Raw genomic sequence first — 22474 nt, 5'->3', positions numbered from 1 at the left:
CAATTGAAGTATTTCAGATAACAGATGTTGCCCTGGATGTGCTCACCAAGTTGTGCCAAGAAATCTGGAGAACAACCACTTGGCCAACTGACTGGAAGACTTTGTTGAAGATATGTATTAATAAATCCCAGTACCTTCACCACACACCTTCACTTTCTATGGCGTCTTCCCACTGAAGGGACTGAAGTCATTTATACTCGCTGACATTTTCTGTACCCACAGAGCTGTGGTTGAAGTAACTGCTCCCAGTGACATGAGTCCAGATGTCGTTGTGTTCCCTCCAAGACAGTAAACCTCTTGCTGTTGTGTACACGCCCGCACCCCTTGCTCCCCTGTGTGTCACAGTAGACCTGTGCTCTAGAGGGTTTTCAGCCACTGATTTTTCTAAAGTAGATCTCCAACCGTACGTCTGAGGTGTCTTTGAGTGCATTCAAACCTCCAGCCTTTTGATTCATAGACAAGTGCTTAATGACTTGCCCTAACAACAATCTTCATTATGGACTGTAGAATCATGGAATATGAAAGAGAAAAGGCATCAAGGAAGACACCCTGCTCTTAGTAAGTAAAAGAAAAAATCCAGGAATGAACAAGTTGAAGTTTTTAAACCTCGGTATGGAAATTATGTCAGCAAGCTTCACATCCACATCAGAAAAGACCTCTGTACTTATTCTGTTCTCAAGATGCATGGACAGACCCACCCATTCCTATTCGGGACACCTTTATGCATTACCTAGGCCTCTGCTTGCTTTTGTATGTCTCCCCTGAAAGCCGTTTTTTACTTCAATGTCTCTCCACATCACTTCTCATCTTCCTTCCTGTACCTGCTTGGCTGTATGTTGAGGGCAAACATGTTGGTGATTCACGCAGGTAATAGCATAGCCAAGGAGGCTATGGATTTTCCTCTTTTTGTACACATGTAGAATCTAGTATGTACCTCATAGTGTTATTAAGTACAAAATGCACTTCTGGTAGCATGAAGTACAGTTCAAGCCTGGTGGACCAGTTGTTGCTATGCAACAAGTCAGCAAGACAAATTCATTCACTTACCTCTATCCTACTGCCATCAAAGTGATTCCTTCTCATAGTGACTCTGTAGAGTGAGTGGAACTGCCCCATAATTTCCAAAGCTTTCAACCTTATGGAAGCAGATTGCCTTGTTATACCCCTGAAGAGCAGCTGGGTGAGTTCAAACTGCCAACGTTTTGGTTGGCAGCTGAGTGTTTAACCACCCCTCCACCACAGCTCCTCACTTACTTCTAGGGGCAGTCAAAGCATTCCTCAGTCATTCTTGAGCTTCTCACTCCCTCATTCACACATCTACTTAATCCCACATAGTTGGAACCTACTCGTAGCTGACTCTCCAACACTTTTTTTGAGACGGTAAATCACGTAGGAAGAGGGTGCCCATCTTTCTCCCAGTGGAGCTACTGGTAGATTGAGATCACCAGAGGGCCATAACCTGGAGTTGGCAGTGCAGCTCCCTGTGGACTGCACCACAGGGGCTCCCAGCTGTGCAGTGTACAGAACTACTGGGGACGGTCATTTGATGAATGTAGACTCATCTGCACCCATGTGTGTAGAATGAAGGTTGAATCCTCCACTCCCACCCACTGTCTGTGGTTGGACCTCAGTTTTCTGTGCCTTCTCTTTATGAGGGAAGGACTGTAGCATGCTGTCTCAGTTACCTAAGGCTATTGTAACACAAATTCAAGTGGGTGATTTGGAGGAACGGAAATTTATTTTCTCACAGTTCCGAAGGCTAAAACCATTCTGGAAGTATAAAACTTGTTCAGAAACAAATAGTTATCAAGAAAAGCTTGAACAATAGAGATGTCCTTCAATGATTAACATCACATTAATTTCCGAGGTATACAGTTAAACTTTTGTTAAGTAGAATTTCTCATTATCACTATCTTCTTCAAAGCAGGGAGGGGGCAGACTATGGATGGACATTGTCAAAAGGAAGTGCAACTATTTTCATCAATTTGTGCAGTCTAATATTTCCTACCATTCTGTGAAACTTGTGTGTGAATTCTATAAATACATTACACACATAAACCTATGTGTGTTAAGAAAAGTAAGCATTTTCTTATTTTTTTAAAAGAAAGTAAAGTAGGGATAAAAATGCTTGTCACAGTCTGCCTAGCTTGGAGCATCATCACAAGTGTCAAGATAATATAAATGCCCTTTTAACCCGCTTATAAGGAATGCATATTATTTTTCTTATGCTGTTAGTTTTCTTTTAACCAGTTATAAACGATTCCAATTCCCCATTAGGTTATACTTTCAACTGACATTATAAATTAGAAAACAAGACTTTGGCCAAAAGACATTTCAATACCATTGCCATACCTAAGTATTGACATCACTAAGGCTGGCGTCACCACCACTCCTGGTAGGCAGATTGGACCAGCCCCACACAGTCAGCCTCCGTCTGAGCCCTCGTGACGCCACACTACCGGTCCCTCTGCAACCAGGAACCCTGGAATCTTTTTGGTGCTGCTGCTGCTGACAGTGTCAGGGTTAAGACCACACTCCCATCCTTTATTATTATTATTATTATATTGTTATTTTATTATTATTATTGGTTGTTATTCTTATTAATTTTAATAATAATTTTAATGAAAGTTTACAGAGACTTAGAGTTCCCAGTCATTTATTGTTGCACTTTGTGCCCTGCCCATCGCCTCCCACTCAATTCACTCTTCTCCTTGAAAAGTAAAAGAAAAACTCTTTCATTGTTATGCATTCCCTCCCCTCAAGTCCACTCCACTGTGCAGCCTTCATTCTGGACTCCTGTAATGACAATAATACCCAATCATATATCCCTTTTAAACACTTCTCTCCCTTATCTGTTTCAGTGCAGTATATATCATTCCTCCCCTCCTCTGTCTTCCCTCAACCCTGATGTCAGTCCCATTTTACAGCAGTGGCCCTATGCAATATTTGTCCTTTTGTGACTGAGATATTTCACTCAGCATAATGTCCTCCAGGGTCATCCATTTTGTCTAATATTTCATGAGTTCCTTATTTTTCAATGCAGCATAGTATTCCATTGTGTGAATATACCAGAGCTTCCCTATCCATTCGTTTGTTGATGGGCACTTGGGTTGTTTCCAGCTCTTTGCTATTGTGAATAATGTCGCAGTAAACATGGGTGTGCATATATCTGGTTGGGTGACAGTTATGATTTCTTTAGGATATATTCCCAGTAGGGGAATTGCTGGTTCAAATGATATTTCTGTTTGCAATTTTTGAGAAGCACCATACAGCCTTCCATATTTGCACCATTTTACACTCCCACCAACAGTGAATAAGGGTTCCAGTTTCTCCACAACCTTGCCAGCATTTGATGTTTGCTGTTCTGTTAAATTTTGCTATTCTTGCTGGGGTGAGGTGATGTCTTATATTTGTTTTGAACTCCCATCCCTTTTAGGGTTGCTTATATTCCTGAGAGCATAGTGGAATTTTTTTTTAGGTTTTTTTTTTTAATTTTTGCATCAGAAATCGTCTCTGCTCCACCTTTTCCTCTTCATTACAGATTTGGTGACACTGGAACATACTGCCTAGGCTGCTCGGTTTGGCCATATCCCCAGCCCTATAGTCCATCCTGCTCCCCAAATGGAGCTCAGGCTCTGAGCCACCATCCCCAGCATCCTCTTCTGACTCAGTTCACAGATCCCATTTCAAGAGTGCAGTTGTTGCAGGACTTTCTATAGCCTTACTCACTGGAAAGCCTGGCGCCTTCACATTTTACAATTTTCTTTTAGATCCTGACTTTGTGTTCTTCCACTTTCTTTATTCTATAGTGATATGCGCCATGTCGACTGGGTGAAGTCATATCTGAACATTTGGAATGCGCTCCAGGCATACATCAAGGAACACCATACCACGGGCCTCACTTGGAGCAAAACAGTAAGTACCAGGTCCACTTCCACCTGGCTAGCAAATGATGAAGGAAGTATTCATAAAATAGACCATTCCCTTTCGCCTTCCACCTAGCAAAGGACTAGTACGGTGGCACATTGAGCAAGGTGTTGGGCTGCTAAGCAAAAGGTCGATGGTTCACATCCACCAGCTTCTCTGTAAGAGAGTGATGTGTGTGGCATTTTCCTTCCATAAATCTTTGTAACTTCAGAAACCAAATGGAGGGTCACCATGAGTCAGAATCAGCCTACCTTTCAATTTTGGTGAGTTTGGTCAAGTAACTTCCTGCTTCAGAATTTACTTCAAGGAGAGGATAAGATAAACCACGCATGGTAAAAGCTGTTTATGGAAATGTCACTTATAATAAGCAAATGTCTTCTTCCATGATAGAAAGACAATTTTTGTTGTTATGTGCCATTGAGTTGCTTGTGACTCACAGCGACCCTATGTACACAGCCCTGAAACCTGTTCTATCCTGTGCCAACTTTGCTGTCTCTGACACAACTACCCTCATTACACCAGTCACTGTATCAATCCATCTTATCAGTGGTCTCCCATAGACATAGAGAAAGGAAGTAGTTGTCTATGGTTAGAATACAATGAAACAGTCTTCTCAAAACACTCATTGCCAACAAGTCAGAACCTACTCCTAGCCTACCCTCCAGCAGGTTTTTGAGGCTGCAAAACCCATCTTTCTCTAGCAGACCTGCTGGTTGATCCAAACTGCCAGACATTTCACTTCTGGCATAGAACTGTAACTCCCTATGGCCTGTGTCACCAGAGATCCTGTGAATCAGCATAGCCATTAAGACAAAAAAGACAAACCTCACATGTGATGATTACATATACAATTGCTTATTAGTTCATGTAAAGTGATGAAATTGAGCTCAAAAGTTTATACATAATAAGATGGTTTGTACATAATAAGATGTGTTAAGAATATTGTGATAAAGATTGAAAGGAATAAGAAGCTTTGAAAAAATTATTCTTCTTAAGAGGTATACTCAACAATAAAATGTCATAGAAATTTTTCTTAATTTCTCCTTTGGTGCTTTCAAGTTAATTGGATTTTTTTTTAACTACTTAGGCAGTCCTAAAAAATTTCTCAGATGAAAAGAGAGTCAACAAAATAGAGGAAGAAGACCCTCAACAAAATGAGTTGAAGCAGTGGTTTTAACAGTGGCCTTGAGCATGGTCGAGCTCATGATAATGGTCAGGCCAGGGCAAGGTTTTTCTCTGTTGCTCACAGAGTCACTTTGAGATGTAGTCATCTCAATGGCACCTAACAACAACAACAACAAAACAATCCTAGTACTTGGAGAAAATTCCAACCTCTATCTGTTCTCACTTTAATTGCTGTGGGAAAAGTTGATCTAGCCTGTGCCACCTTCTTCAACTCAGTGTTTCTTTCTTCATATGCCTTCCCTACTATGACAGCAGTATCAAATGCCTTAGGGCATCAAGACTACACTTCAACTTGGGTCTCTACTAGATTGAACCAAATGAAATGCTTTTCTCAAATTTAGCACTTCATATTGTTAAGCATTTATTGCCTGGGAGCAGTGATAGATTTAGTGGTAGAAGACCCAACAGGTGACATGGGTTAAATTCCTAGCCAATGTACGTCACATATAGCCACCACCACCCAACTGTCAGTAGATATGTGTGTGTAGCTATGATGCTGGACAAGTTTCAGTAGAGCTTCCAGACTGAGACTAGGAAGAAAGGCCAGGGGCTATGTTTCTCAACATCATCCAGTGAAAACCTGAAATCCCACAGTCTGATTCACAATTATGCAGGTGATGCAGGACCAGACAATATGGTGCTCCATTGTGCATGAGTTCTCCATATAGTAGAAGCCAGCGAAACAGCAGCTAACAACCACCTGTATTGAAATATCCTGAATGCACATGATGCTATGCAACCAGAGATCCATGGGCGGAACACCTGTAACTCTTCTGTAATTGACATACTAATACTCATCCGCCAAGGCTCCACTCAAGCTCTTGAGAAGCTTCCGTTGCTGTTCCTTGACTCCTCTTCTAGATCGGGTAGCTTTCTGTGACTCCTCCACCTGAGCAGACCAGACAGACCTCTGTCTATGCATTTAGCATATAAAATTGTAATTTCTATGTAACGCTGGAACTCGACCCTTCTGATTGGAAACCTAATTCTCTGGGTTTCTACACTTAGAAGTACTTGATCAACTCAACTCATTGTCATCAAGTTAGAACTAACTTATAACTGACCCTCCAGTGAATTTTCAGAGATTGTAAATTACACAGAGGAGACTGGCTATCTTTCTCTCGTGGAACAGCTGGTGGATTAGAAATGCATGACTTTACACCCACTAGGCCACCAGTGCTCCCAAGTACTCAATAAATATTTCAAATTAAGTTGTGAATTCAGGCATCTCAGACTCTCCTTTCCCCTTTTTAGTCTGCACTTGTTACAGAAAGCCTTGTCCTGAAAGCTCCTCTCAGTTCAAAATGAAACATTGCTTTTAAGTGGTCACAGTGGATAGTCTAGCCACTACAGAGAAAACTGGTGAATGCAGAGAAAATGAAGTGGCACGTTTGTGAATTCCAGTCAGGGTCAGGCGCTCGCTGTCCTGAAAGCTGTGCTCAAGTACCTGACTCTTCAGTTCTGAATGTTGATGTCAGTATTGGAGGCTTGATGTTAAAGCAGATTATGTGGTTTTTCAAGAGATAGTGGGACTTCAGCATCGTTTCTCACACTGACCCCTTAAGACTGACATTTCCTTTTCTTTTCCATTTTGCTTCTTTCCTTAATTTTACTGAGTTCACAATGAAAAAAATAGAACTAAGTTGGTTGATTTCCCCCCCCCCCCTTTCTACCTACAGCATAGTGATGTTTGAGAGTCCATAAGCATTTGAAGGGTTTGGGTAAGAAAACATATATGAAGATGGAGAAGAGTGTCTTTGTAGACTAAATGGAGTTCTTTTTCATTTATTTCCAGTGTGATGCTCTGTAGCTGTACCTTGATTTTAATAAAGGTTATGTCTTAGAATGGATTATACAAAGAAGCAATGAAAGAGAGAGAGAGAGAGAGAGAGAGAGTTCTTTCACTATGCCTGTTGAAGTTAGCAAGTTCCACTTCTACATGCCAGACCTCAAGAGAAAAGGTATCTGACAAGGCTGATGAGTTTGACTTGTCAGCAGGCAGGCATCCTCTCAGGCTGCTGGCTTTGTAGAATAGCAGAGTTAAAGACCTCTGGCTTCAGAAACTGCTAAGTCCAAAGTTGCCTAGTGCAGCAGACTCCTCACTCAGTTCTCAAGGTTGCAAGCCAAATAGCCACATGTGGAATCAGACAATTAGCCCCTGAGCCCAGATAGATAATCAATGCACTTTACACCACCAAGGAAACTTCGCTTTCTTTTTATTTTTAATTTTATTTTATTAATTTCAGTGAACACTTACACAGATTTTGGATTTCCATTCATTCATTGTTGCACTTTTCTCTCTGCCCACCTCTCCCCCACCCCCAGTTCGCTCCTCTCTTTGAAAAGTAAAAGAAAAAATGCTTCATTGGTATACAATCCCCCTGCCTTCCCCGCCTCCCCGAGTACACTCCACTATGCAACCTTCATTCTGGACTCTTGTGATAACCATATTACCTAATATATATCACTTTTGAACTGTTCTCTTCCTCATCTGTTTCAATGCAGTATACATAATTTATCCAGTTTTTCTCAGTCTTACCCCAACCCTGATGTCAGCCCCATTCTACAACAGTGGGACTATGCAGTATTTGTCCTTTTGTGACTGAGATATTTCACTCAGCATAATGTCCTCCAGGGTCACCCATTTTGAATAATACTGCGTGAGTTCCTTGTTTTTTAATGCAGCATGGTATTCCATTGTGTGACTATACCACAGCTTCTCTATCTATTCGTTTGTTGATGGGCACTTAGGTTGTTTTCAACTCCTTGCTATTGTGAACAAAACCACGGTAAACATGGGTGTGCATATATCTGCTTGGATGGCAGTTATGGTCTCTTTAGGGTACATTCCCAGTAGTGGAATTGCTGGGTTAAATGGTATTTCTATTTGCACATTTTTGAGAAAGTGCCACACCACCTTCCACAGTGGTTGCACCATTCTAAACTTCTACCAACAGTGAATAAGGGTTCCAGTTTCTCCACAACCTCGCCAGCATTTGTTGCTTGCTGTTCTGTTAACTTTCGCTATTCCTACTGGGGTGAGATGATATCTTATAGTTGTTTTGATTTGTATCTCTTAGCTAGGGATTTTGAACATTTCCTCATGTGCTTGTTGGCCATCTGAATGTCTTCTTTGGTGAAGTTTCTGTTCATATCCTGTGCCCATTTTTCAGTTGGATTCTTTACCTTTCTCTTGTTGTGGTGCTCAAGTATTTTATAAAATCTAGATATAAGTCCCTTCTCTGACATGTCATTTCCAAATACTTTTTCCCAGTCTGTGGCTTCCCTTTTTACCCTGTTGGAGAAGGTTTTGGATGTGCATAGGAATTTGATTCTTAGAAGGTCCCATTCATCTTATTTTATCTTCTCCTGGTTGTAGATTTTTCAGGATACTTGGAAGACTATTTATGTTGTGGATTAGGACTACTAGAGTTCTTCCAGGCTTTTCTTTAATGAAGTTTATAGTCCTTGGTTTTAGTTCTAGGTCCATGATCCACCTTGAGTTGGTTTTTGTGTATGAAGTGAGGTGTGGATCTTGCTTGAGTCTTCTGCAGATATTTTTCCAGTTTTGCCAACACCGTTTGTTAAAAAGGCTGTAATTTCCCCACTTAACTTATTTCATCTCCTTGTCAAAAATCAATTGACCATAGATAGATGGGCTGATTTCCTGCTTCTCAGTTCTATTCCATTGATCTGTGTGTCTGTCATTGTACCAGTGCCATGCTGGGAGACTTCACTTTCATCACACGCTGATCATACCTTTATAGAACCACCTCTAATCCTGCCTCATTAATATCATAGAAGTTAGAATATGCAGCACATAGGATGTTATACTGAGGATCACGGCAAGTTTGACACGCAGTATTAACCATCACGGAAGGATTTGTCATATCTAAAATCGACAGTTGTTGGGTCTGTTATTGTTTCACGGTACACAGGCAGAAGAGTCCCTTGGTCTACTCACTTGCTAAACAAAAGGTTGAAATTTCATGCTCTTTCAAAGGAAGAACAACCTGATCATCTACTTCTGAAAAATCAACCATTGAAAATGCTGTGGAGCACAGTGGGATTGCCAGGTGTCAGGTGCCAGCTTGATTACAGCTGGATTGCTTTGTTGTTTTATATTTGAGGTTGGGTTTCATTTTAGTTTGCTTTGGATTTTTAGTGCAAGAAGAATGAGAATCCATTTGTGGAAAATAGTCTTATCAACAAATGTTAGCCTATTACTATAATTATCTAATGTGGCCCATGGAAAAGAAATAGAAACATCCTTTTTAAATGGTTAGAATACATTTAGTGCAATATACAAAGTTAAGTAATTGTGTTTGTGGATATGAAAAAGAATATTCAATTATTAATTATAGAAAAATAAATGTAGCTGTTTTCCTTTGTTATGGGGTGAATCATTACCTTTTAATTATGTGCATTAGAAGTATATGCTTTGTGACAATGACTTTCAAGTTTTTCAAGAAAATACATTGTGGGAATACTATTTCACTTGCACACACCCCCCCCACTCACATTGCTGAAACACATTTGCCAAAATGGTATTTTCTTTTATCACAGCAGTGCACTTAGATAATTTCTTTCTTGTTTAAATAATTTTTAAAAGAGTATCAGGATTGGAATGTCTGGTTACCCAATGCGTACAGAGAGTGGGGTGGAGCTCCCTGATGAAAACAAGCTGGGAAGCAGGAGTGGCATCCACTTCCGTAATAGCTTGCCTCGGGAAACCCTGTGAACCTGGAGAGAGGATGAAAGGCACCAGGCATCAAGGACTCTCCTTCATAGGGTCGCTATGAGTCGCCTGCGACTAGACGGCGCTTAACAACAATAACATCAACATAGAGAGAGAGATCAGCTGGCCCAGTGGACAGAAGGCGATGCTACCAAGCCAAAGGTGGGTGACTTTTAATTCGTGGCCCTCCGGCCTGTCTTTCATTGTTTTTGTTCAGACATTCCTCTAGGTCGTATAGCCCTGGTGTACAAGTTGCTGTACAGTGGTCACTTGTGGTTGCTGTGAGGCTGAACACTGTGACACTGATGTGTCAAATGCATTAATGGCTGGTTGCCCAATGTGGACAGAGAGTGGGGTGGAGCTCCCCGATTAAAACAAGCTTGGAAGGAGGAGTGGCATCCACTTCCATTATAGCTTGCCTGCTGAAACCTTATGAACCTGGAGAGAGGATGAAAGGCACCCAAGCATCAAGGACTCTCCTTCATAGGGTTGCTATGAGTCACCTGGGACTCAGACCTCAGACAACACTTAACAACAACACAACAATCAGGATTGGTGGAAGATTCATCAACAACCTGTGTTAGGCAGATGACACAACCCTGCTTACTGAAACTGAGGAGGACCTGAAGCACTTGCTGCAGAAAGTCAAAGACTGCAGCCTTCAATACAGATTGAAGCTCAACATCAATGAAACAAAGATTCTCATCACTAAGCCAACTGGCAGCATTAGTATGGATGGTGAAGAGATTGAGATAGTTAACAGTTTTAGTTTGCTTGGCTCCACAGTCAGCACTCTTGGTACCAGCAGCCAGGAAATCATGAGACAAATTGCATTGGGAAAGTCAGTTGTCAGGGACCTCTCCAGACTACTAATGAGCAGTGACATCTGGCTGGAGACTAAGGTGAGTGTGATCTGGGCTATAGTCTTCGCACTTGCGTACTATCCTTCAAAGAGCTGTCAGTGACTACGGATGATAGAAAGCTAATTGATGCCTTTGAGCTGTGGTGCTGGAGAACAGTATTGGATATACCAAAGACTGCTAGGAGAACAAACAGGTTTGTCCTGTAGAGGGTAGTCAGGCTGCTTCTTGAAGTCAAAGATTCTGAAGCTTTGTCTGACATACTTCGGGCATATTTAAGGAGGGACCAGTCCTTGGAGAGAGACATCTTGTTTGGGAAAGTGGAGGGACAGCGCAGTAAAGAAAGAGCCCAATGAGATGGATCAATCTAGTTATTAGAGTAATGGGAAAAGGTGTGTCAGAGACAGTGAGGTTGGAACAGGTTAGAGCAGGGTTTAGGGCTCTTGTATATAGGGTTACTGTGAGTTGCAAGTGACTCAACAGCACATAACCATAAACAACAAGAATGGCTGAGACTCATTAAATTTATTTCATGATCCACTGAACTTCAAGTCCTTGGGAAAAGGTGTCATGCTGAGAAAAATGGAGGGTTAGAGAAAGAGATGAAGACCTTCTACAAGCCTTATGGACACAATAATGGTAACAATGGTTCAGACATGGAAGAGATTGGAAGGATGGTACAGGATAGGGCAGGGTTCAGATCTGTTGCTCATAAGGTCACAGTGAAGTGTAGTCCACTGAATGGCACCTAACAAAAAGAGGAGATCATATCTGACATTTTTTAAAGTTATAAACCATAGACATTATTTTATACAAAACAAACAGTCCTGCACACCCATGTTTATTGCAGCTTTGCTCACAATAGCAAGGAGTTGGAAACAACCTAAGTGCCCATCAACAAACGAATGGATAGAGAAGCTGTGGTATATTCACACAATGGAATACTATGCTACATTGAAAAACAAGGAATTCCTGCATTATTCAAAATGAGTGATCCTGGAGGACATTATGCTGAGTGAAGTATCTCAGTCACAAAAGGACAAATACTGCACGGTGCCACTGTTGTAAAACAAGACTGACCTTGAGGCTGGGAAGAGACAGAGAAAGATGGGTTCAATAGTGTATACTGCACTGAAACAGATGAGGGAGAAAACTGTTTTAAAGGGATATGTGATTAGGTATTTTTGTCATGACAGGAGTCTGGAGCGAAGGCTACATGGTAGAGTGGACCTGGGGAGAGGGATTGTAAAACAATGAAAGAATTTTTCTTTTAACCTTTCCAAGATGGTAGTGTACTGGGGGGAGGGTTGGGAGGGGAGAAAAGTGCAACAGTGAATGAATGGAAATCTAAAGTCTCTAAATTTTTACTGAAATTAATAATAAATTTAAATTTAAAAAATTGTTGATGCAAGCAGGAAACAAAAATCTAGTAAGTGTAGAAAACAACTAAAATTAGTGAAAAGCTAAAAAAAACAATCTATGGAGTATCCATTGAGCATTATGAATTGTTGTAATATTAATAACAGCTATTGAATGTTGAAGAAGTATTCAGAATTCTTTCTCCTTACTGAATATGGCTATTACCATACCAGAAAAATGAATGAGAAACAATTTATATAGCCAGATATATAGCATGCTTGCAAAGAATAAAAGGACTTTAAGAAACAACTGGTCAAATGGCCTTGGGGAAGAAAAAGAATGATCAAATCATTTCATGTATGTGCTCACTGATTACTATTTTAAAACTGTATGACTAGAAAATAATAAGCATCAGGTGAAAATGTAGACATAGTATTGTATTTCATTAATCCCACAACATTTAGAGGATTAGAAATGTCCATTTTAAAGAACTCAGTAATTTACAGTGCCCTTACAGGGACCACAGAAAGCTATGACCACTTAACATCTAAGTGTTTATAGTAATTGCTGTTTTCAAAATTAAACTTTGAGATTGGAGTTTTATGGAGAATTCCAGGGATGCATTGCTGTCTGATCTGTCCTCTTCCTTCTCCTGCTTTAAAAGTTGGAAATGAACTTGCTTGTTCTCACCTCCTGGCCTCTGAATTCATACAGCAGCTGTGTTGGACAACTGTTGCTCTACTCAGTTATCACCATAAAATGTGAAACTCTGAGGCAAGGGAGTACTCTGGGTGGAGATTGGAGAGAGAGAGAGAGAGTGTGTGTGTGTGTGTAGTGTGTGCACAAGTGTGTTGAGGGGAGGAACAGTTCAGGGCATGTGCAGCTGTGCAGTCATCTATCTGGAATTCCTTGTAGTTTATTACCACCGTGGTAAATGGAATCTTCTCACTTTTGCACGCTTTCCTTCTTGATTTCTTTTCCCCCAACATGAAAGTAACTGTGGACCCAAAGGACTCTGCCACTGTTATTTTGTTTGATCACTGAGGGCTATTTTTCACATTAACATGCATGATTTCTCAGCCTTTGGTAGTGAACACACTTTGTGGAAACATCTTCTTAAACTGATGGTTTCCTGACATGACCCCGGTGAGGACACTTACTCACCACCGCATGCAATTGACCTGATCGGTCTTTGGCAATTCTTTGAAATTAAAGCTCTACAGTGGAGAGGAAGTCTAAGACTACAGTCTTTACACTTGTCATTACAAAATAATTTCTTTTTGTTTCTGTGAAATGACTGTCTGGAGCAGCTGCTTTCTTTCTCAGTATAGATTTTTAGTTAGAAGCAAATCGGTGCATGCTTTGTTTCCAACTAAAAATGGCACCAAGGGCAGCTTGCTGCTGCTTCACTTGGAGAGGAAGCCAGTGGGTAACAAGTGGGTGGGGGGGAGCAGACTCCCTCCAGCCTGTCCATTCTAGGACTTTGTTGGCCTGAAATCATCGGGCTCAATCTTTCCCAGTAGCAGTTCTGACCAAAGTGAGGACCTGGATTGGAGCGCAAGCTGGCTGTGGACAGGGCAGCGGCTCCCATTCCAGCAGATGAGGCTCTGGGCTACACAGAGCTGAGCAGGACGGAAAGGAGGGGAAGGTGCCAGTCGCCCTTTGCATACCATGCTGAGCGACATAGTCAAGCCCCTGTGCTCCATCCACCCCCAAAATCAAGTGTCCTGGGTTAGTGTCCCTGAAAATGGGCCATGCCTGCCTGGAGAGGGTCTCTGTCAGCCACTCGCTCTGCTTCTGAGACTTGAGCTCCAAGGCAAAAGGAATATGAACTAATTGTTAAATCCCCTCAAGTAGAACTGACTCATAACTGACCCTCCAGTGGGTTCTCAAAGGCAGTAATTGCACAGGAGAGATTTCCCATCTTTCCCCTGCAAAACAGCTGGTAGATTCTAACTATGTACAATTGGGTTGGCAGTGCAGCCTGATTCAGGCTCTGGCCTTCTTAATCAGAGAGATGGACAATGACTACAGATGACAGAAGAATAGACGTCGTTAAGTTGTGGTGCTGAACAAGAGTACTGAATATCCCATGGATGACCAAAAGAACAAACAGATGTGTCTTAGAGAAGGTGGAACCAGAGTGTTCCCTGGATGGCAAAGCTTCATCTTTCATACTTTGGACCTGTAGCTAGGTGAGGCTATTCCTTGGAAAGGGGCATTATGCTTGGGAAGGTGGAAGGTCAGTAAAGGAGAAGAACAATCTCATCACAATGGACTGACACGCTGATTTCAGCAATGGGCTCAAGTGTGCCCGAGATGAGGAGGATGGCACAGGATAGAGCAGGGTTCAGGTCAGCTGTTCATAGGGTCAAATATGAATCATACTTGCCTTAACAACACCTACAACAACAAGCCACTAGAGTTCCCATATGAATTGGAGTGTTTGCTTAAAAAATGAAAAACCAACAAACAAAAACCCTGTGCTGTCAATTCTATACAGATTGGTGGCAGCTGTCCTTCAGGTTTCTGAAGCTGTGAATCTTGATAGGAGCCCACTGTCTCATTAGCTGAAAGGTCTAGACCACTGACCTTTCATCTGATAACCCAACACGTAACACAGTGTGGTAAAAAAAAATAGCAATAAGAAAATATTTTTTAGAAAAATAGAACATTTGTACTATCAATCTGGAACCTGGAGAGCTGGCAAGAAAGCAGGAGCTAAGGGGCAGCTGGACACCAACCAGCCCTCACAGGTGCTGAGGGAACAGGGAACATTCCCACTTCAAGACCCTGTCTTCAGACTTCCCAGGTTGGCTCCTTCCTCCATCACTGAGAAGGTTCCTCAGACTAGACTCCCCGGGGAAGCTCTGCCAAACAGAAATCAATACAGGAGCCCTCAGAGGTAAGGCAGGGCCAAGAGAAGGGCAGTGCCCAACCTGGACCCATACCCTCTCCTCTTTCATCCTTCATAGAAAGACCCATTATATTCTCTGCAGATCTGATGGTCTGGAAAGGAATTCCAGGGATAGGGTCAAATAAGATGGGTGTTTTTTAAAAAACTTTCTGGTGTTAAATGAATTTGTCTGTCCTTCTGCATTACTTTAGTTTAGCAAACATCTAGGGTATAATTGTAGAGGAGAATAAAACTGTGCTTAGATAAATATGCCTAACATTTAATATAATGATAATGCAGTGCTTAATGTTAGCAACTTGGGCTTTAAAAATCATCCTGCCTCTCCTGAACTTTCCAAGGAAATATTGGAGAAATGGTTTAATTATAGACAAGGTGGGTTTCCTATCCCAAAGAAAGATTCCTTTTATTTAAATTTCTTTTTGTTATATGTAAATGAAGCTTTACAAATTGTATTGGTTTTTTTCAAACAATCATTCATTGACATTTTGTATTATAACATTAATTACCATTGGCTAATATAACTAACCATGTTATCCACTTAGCTCATTGTATATTGCTTCTTCACTCAATTTATCTATTTACATTTACTTCCCTCTCCAACTCTTCCCATTCTTTTCATCCCTCCACAGTTGACTCTGAGTGAAAACATTTCCTGAGCCCAAAGCAAGATGCTCACTCTTTTTCCTCCAGATAATTCTTTTTAGCCTACTTCTCAATGTACAAGTCAAATGTCCATTAAAGAGTGAAAGTTTAACTGTTGCTTTTGACCAACTTATAACTCAGCCAAGAGGTACCCTAACTGGTTCTTACATTATTTATAAATAATGTAGGCACTGTTGCATATCATTAAATATGTATGTTTTGAGTTTTCAACTGTTCAGCCCTCATTTATTTCTAAGAGAAAATTGTGCTCAATCTTTTATATCTGAACAGTCCTTGAGGACTGGGACCCATCTCATGCCTGAGGTTATTCATAAAAATGAATGAAGAAATGACTTAGAGGAGATATTGGTGATGAATTGGTAGAATTCTCACTTTCCATACCGGAAACTAGGATAAATTCCTCACCAGTGCATCTCATATACCTATGTGTCAGTGTCAGTGAAGGATTGGATGTTGCTGTGTCGCTGAACATAAGAGTTTTCAAAGGTCTGTTATTGTGAAGGTGGATGGCCAATCCTTCTCCCTAGTCTGGCTTAATTTGGATATTCAGCTTTAGAACAATATCTGACAGAGAAGCATTTTACCCAGAAGAGCAAATGAAAGACCTATCCCCATTACACAGCTAACAGATTCTATGTTGGTCCCACACATACCTCCTTCAGCCCATGCGTCCTTTTCCCTTCTCCTTGTCCTGCCCCACCAGCATCCCGCTTTGTTCCCCTTCCTCAGTCTACCAATACCTCCCTCCTCCCTGCCCCCAGCCAACCCTAGTATGATGGCTCAGGCCTCTGGCCACTTCTGTCCTCTCATTTCCTCTCTACTCCCCTATGAATGTGCTCAGGGAAAGTCCCAGTGCAGGCCATACCTTGGACTGCCAAGAGAACGAAAAGATGTGTCTTGGAGAGGGTGAAACCAAGTTGTTTCTTGTCAGCAAGGATTTTTGAAGCTCTGTCTCACACACTTTACGCATGCTGCAGGATAGACCAGTCCTTGGAGAAAGACATCATACTTGGAAGGGTGGAGGCTTAGTGCAGGAGAGGAAGACCTGGATGAGATGGATTTACACAGTAACTAGGGTAAATGAAAGTAGGTATGTTGGAGACAGTGAGACTGGCTCAGGATAGGGAGGAGTTCAGAGCTATAGAGCACAGAGTTGCTCTGAGTGACAGGAAACTTGATGGCACATAACAACAACACAACATGATGAACAGATTTGAGCAGAATTTTCAGCCTGAGAAAGAAGGTCTGCTGATCCACTTCTTTATTTTTCTTATAAAACTTTTAATTGTGATTTTTAAGGAAAGTTTACAGAAAAGTTGGATTTTTTTTCATTCATTTATCGTTGCACATTTTACCCCCTTTCTCTCTCTCCCTCTCCCCTACTTCGCTTTCTATTTTTTTAGAAAGTATTCATTCACTGTTGCACAATTACCTCCTCCCCTCCCCCTGTAGCCCTTGCCCCATCCTCTTTACAATGTACTTGTTCTAGACTGTTGTACATATAATGCCAAGGAAAACTCTGTGGGTCAGAACAGTTCCATTCACAACCAGTCATGAGAGTGGTACAGGGCTAGACAGCACTTTATTTTGTGTGCTTGAGCTCAACATGAGTTAGTTGGCGTCAGCTTGAGAGCAAATAACAATAGCCAAGCATTTCACACAGTAAAGAAAGAAACAGGAAGTGTGCAAGACCGATAGGAAAGGAAGAAATCCCCGGTACTTCTTAGGAGACTATGGTGAATCCCCAGAGGTGAGGCACTAAATATGTAACCGAGAGGGTCACTATGGCAGGACAAAGAAATGGGGTGGAGTCAACTGAACAGGAGGACAAAGAAGACAGTGAGAATGCCGAGATCAAAATAGGATGTCTCCTGCCTGGAAGCCAGGGATAATCATGATAATATAGGGAAAAGAAAGAGCAGAGACTAGGTGAGGAAGAGGAAATATACTGACATGGAATGTTTCCATATTGTGTTTGAGGTACAGGGGAGATAGTTTTCATCTAGACAGAGCAGTATAGCCGGCAAGTGGAGTCACAGTTACAAGACCAAATAAAGGGATGGATCCAAATACGAATGGGGAGCTGTCTGCATAGGTGACAATTAGATGGAGGAAAAGGTAGGAAAGGAGAAGGAAATGGAGGATAAAACTTTGAGAAACACTCTTGTTTAAAGAGAGCTCTGGTGACCTAGTGGCAAGAAGCAAAGAGGTTAATTCAGTCAAGGAGATTTAATTCTTCCATAATAGAAATACTGCTCAAGTGTGGTTTGAAAGAACAGACATGGGTTTTCTGAAAGTTTTGGAGGCTAAAAGTCTAGACCAGGGTCTCAGCCCTGTTGACTCCTCTGTGGGCCTGTGGTGTCTGCTGACAGTCCTTGGGGTTCCTTTGCTTGTAGACAAGACCCCACATGGCATCCGTCTCCCTCCTGTGCTCCTCTGTGTCTGTTTGACCTTTCTGGAAGACACTACTAGGCAGTGACTAGAGTTCCACACTGCTCTGAGGTGATCTCAGTAAACAAAAGGAACTCTTTCCCAGCGGGACCTATTTATGAATATCCCTGTAGGATTTTCACGATTCTTTTTGGAGTTCCATTCATAAAAATGACAAAAAAGAGAGGAGAGGACTAGGAAGAACCGGCATCTCAAAGTCTATCAGTAAGATTCCGACTTGAGTCACCATGGAGTCGGCTGCAATTCATGGTGACCTCGTGTCGTCAGAGGGGAACTGAACTCTGTGGGGTTTTCAGTGGTTCCTTTCTGAGAAGTAGATCATCATACATTTATTCCAAGCCTTCTCTGGGTAGACTCAAATGTCCAGCCTTTCCGTTAACAGCTGAGTCCATTAACTGTTTGCCCCTCTCAAATACTCCACCAGAAAATAGACTGTGGGAATGTAGCACGAATAAGGGATGGGAAAAGGTTAATAACATCATGGTGACCATCTTGTTGGGGACTTTCTGTCTCGATATTTCATTGCCATTGAGTCAGAATTAACTCATCATTGACCTTTCTTTGGGTTTCTGGGCTGTAAATCACATAAGAGGAGCCTGCCCGCCTTTCTCTCAAGGAGCCACTAGTGGATTTGAGGATTTGATCCATCAGAGAGACACAGCCTTTGAGTTAGCGCAAAACCCAGTGAGCTATGCCAGTAGAGTTCCCTTGGAGACTTCTAAAGAGCATTATTTTTAAAAAATCAAATATTCAAAGTAGATATAGCTTGACAGAGAGAGAGAGAGAGAGAGAGTGTGTGTGTGTGTGTGTGTGTGTGTGTGTGTGTGTGAGAGAGAGAGAGAGAGAGAGAGAGAGAGATGAAACTTCAAAGAGCAAACTGGGTCTCAATTTGACAAGTTTCTATATACATATTGTTAGCCTAGTGATACGGAGTTGCATGGCCAACTCAAAAAGGCAAGTGATTATAATCCACTAACCATTGCGAAGGAGAAAGATGAGCAGTGAAGATCCCGATGAAGGGTCAGCTAGGATTCAGTTCCACTTTGACGGCAATGAGTGAGAGTACATATTGTTCAGTGACACTGGTGACGCTGTGTCAATGCACTCATCACTTCCAGTCTGATTGTTCCCAGCTCCTGCCCCCACTGCTATCTCATCTTTCCTCTGGGGTAAATGTGAGCCATTGGGACACACATATATGAGCACAATACTCGTGAGTGAGTCTGGTTATTTTCTGAATTAAGCTAGCATTTAGCTGTCAGACAACCACTGGGTTTCAGTTCAAAGTTTAAAGAGTATCTCTTGGGGTTTTAGTGGCATCTTTCAGTCCAATATGTTTGGGGGTTTTTAAGAATTTTAATTTTTTTATTCTCCTTCATAGAGTCACTATGAATCGCCTGCGACTCGACAGCACTTAACAACAACAACAACTATAATTTTATCCCATTCCATTTGGGACAGCCTATTGGTGCTTGGATCCACAATTAACACCCTTGGTACCAGAAGTCGGAAATAAAGAGACATATCACACAAGGAAAATCTGCAGTTAGGGACCTCTCCAAATTATTGAGAAGTAGTGATGTCAGTTTGAAGACTAAGGCTGTAGTCTTTCCGATTGCTTGCTGTTCATCTGAGAGTTGGACAATGAATAAGGATGACAGGAAAAAAGAATTGATGCTTTTGAGCAGTGGTGTTGGAGAAGGGCACTCGGCCCATGGATGGCCAAGAAAATGAACAGATACGTCTTGGAGAAGGTGTAGCCAGAGTGCTCTTTGGAAGCAAGAATGATGAGGCTTTGCCTCACATACTTTGGACATGTTGTTAGGAGGTGCTATTCCTTGGAGAAGGACATGATGTTGGGAAGGGTGGAGAGTCAGCAAAAAAGACCTTCAACTAGGTGGATTGACATGGTGACTGCCACAGTGGGCTTTTGTGTGTCAGGAAGTGTGAGGATGGCACAGGATAGAACAGGGTTCAGATCTTTTGTTCATATGGTCGCTATGATTCGTGCTCAATTCAACGGCACCTAAAAACAACAACAACAACATTGGGCAAGCTCCGCTCATGTGATTATTGCCTCTGAAACCCCAGTGGAGGGTCAGTTGTGGGTGAGTTCTGACTCTGCAGCACATAACACATATCCCATAGACACATAACACATATCCCATAGACACTGCTAACACAAAGGCAGCACTTGGCTGGTGATTCAAAACCACTAACAGATTAGCAGAACAAAGATGAGCATGAGCGTTTCTTCCCTTTCAATTTACAGCCTCTGAAAACCACTGGAGGGTCAGCTATGAGTCAGTTCTGACTGTAGAGCAGTGAGAGTGTGTGATATGTGAAGTTTTACAGGATTAAAGAATAAAACGTTTTCTTGTACTGTTTATGGAAGTTATTTAATTTGCTAGGTTACCTATAGTTGCCATTTGTGCCTTTTGAATTTTGGGAGTTCTTTGTGGATTTTCATTTAGCCCACACTATGTCTTCAATAGAGTAAGTAGAGATCAAAAGTAACCAAATACTTGCAGTTTTATAGATGCTAATTTTGAGTCTGCTGTACATAGAACACGAAACTCTTAGTAACCATTTAACATTTCAAATGGTTTCTGCTACTTTTGCATTTTAGTGTATATTGATAAGAGTCTATAAATGTTTTAGGAATGTTTAAGTCTTTTCTTTTTCTGTCTCAATCAAGCCAGAGATAGTTTTAAATGTGACTTATGATCAAGATTATTTCATTTACTAGGATATTTTTGTGACCAAAAACTCAAACTCAAGACCTGTGGGTCAGCGAGTTAATCCGCATTCATAATTTGTTTACAGTATCATTCTGAGACCATTTTAATTAGGATGTGCTCATTTAAAATCCTTTCATCTGTCACACTGAAGGCTGTGCATATCTGCCACTCCTCCCTTCTCTGACCATCTCGGAGAAGTCAAGAGGTTGTAGTTTGAGGGCTCAAGCAGAAGTCTCCTCAGGGCAGGGCAAAGCTGGGGTGCCTGATCTTGGTGAAACAACAGAATGTGAACTAGGTGGCCATGGCTCAGAGCCCTGCCAAGCACACTGGACTCTCATTCACCTCCGAACTGCCACCTCTAAGTCCCTCTTCAGCCTTCACACTCCAAGATTTCTTACTCCTGGAGACCTACCCTTGCAAAAACCACTGCCAGGGACAAGCTATGAATGATTTTCATATCTCGCTCCACTTCCCACTCTCAAATGAGAAGAGCCAGTGGCAGAGAAAGCTTTTTCAGGATACTAACAGTAACCAAAATATACTCATCTCTCCAGGGCCGTGGCTGCTGTTGTGGCCATTGAGTCGGAACGCACCCATAGCTGACTCTCCAGCAGATTTTCAGAGGCAGTAAATCACATGAGGGGAGACTTCCCATCTGTCTCTGATGGAGCAGCTGGTGGATTTGAACTATGTGACTTTGGGTTTGCAGTGGAGCCTCTTACACTAGGCTACCAGATCTGTCTACTAACAGAAACCAAAATAAATCTCCTAACACTCATTTGTGAAGGGTCATGGCAGACAGGGAGAAAAAAAAATGCAGTCAAGTTGATTCCAACTCACAGAAACAATGTAGGACCTTGTAGAACTGCCCTACAGGTTTCCAAAGTTGTAACTCTTTACAGAAGCTGATTTCCTTGTTTTTCTCATGCTTCAAGATAATAAGCCCAACTCCATCAAGTCAGTTCTGCCTCAGAGTGACTTTATAAGACACAGTAGAACTGCCTCGCGGGGGCCATAGAAGGAGATTGCCACTTCTTTCTCCCACAGAGCAGCCAGGGGATTCAAACCTCCGACTGTTCACTTATCAAGCAAGTGCTTTTGGTGGCTATGCCACCAGGGCTCCACTTTAAGATCCTAACAAAAACAAGACCGATGGTTATAACTGATAGTGACCCTCCCATCTGGTTGTCAAGGCTGTACATCTTTCTAAAAGGAGATTGACTATCTTTCTCTTGAGGAACAGCTGATGGAATTGAGTCACCAGCCTTTTAGGTTAAGTACTACACCTCCAGCGCTCCTTTATAGGATACAAAAAGCAGAAGAAGAACCGATGCCTTTGAATTGTGTTGTTGGAAAAGGCTGCTGAATATTCCACTGACTGCCAAAAGAACAGACAGCTATGTCTTGTAGAAAGTACGGCTGGGGTGGCTCTCAGAGGCAAGGATGAAGAAGCTTTGTCTCTCCTACTTTGGGCCTGTTGCTAGGAAAGGCTATTCCTTGGAGAAGGACATTGTGTTTGGAAAGGTAAACAGTCCACAAAAGAGAGGAAGACCCTCAACCAGATGGATTGACCCAACGACTGCAGTAAAAAGTGTGTCAGAGATTGTGAAGACGACACAGGATAGGACAGGGC

General features: G+C 41.8%; 1 protein-coding gene across 1 annotated transcript in view; it reads left to right on the top strand.

The window, feature by feature from the left end:
- The window catches only part of CAP2 (CAP, adenylate cyclase-associated protein, 2 (yeast)), a 199606-nt gene that overhangs the window by 143922 nt on the left and 33210 nt on the right, over window positions 1-22474 (top strand). Inside the window, exon 6 of the mRNA XM_006888669.1 lies at window positions 3810-3915. Coding sequence (XP_006888731.1) covers window positions 3810-3915 — 106 coding nt within the window. The remainder of the gene's footprint in view (window positions 1-3809; window positions 3916-22474) is intronic.

This window comes from Elephantulus edwardii, unplaced genomic scaffold, assembly GCF_000299155.1.
Source record: "Elephantulus edwardii isolate Elephantulus edwardi_28Jun2011 unplaced genomic scaffold, EleEdw1.0 scaffold00070, whole genome shotgun sequence".
NCBI classification, from domain to species: Eukaryota; Metazoa; Chordata; class Mammalia; order Macroscelidea; family Macroscelididae; genus Elephantulus; species Elephantulus edwardii.
Note: the sequence above shows the minus strand (reverse complement) of the source record. Positions and strands in the feature narration are given on the sequence as shown.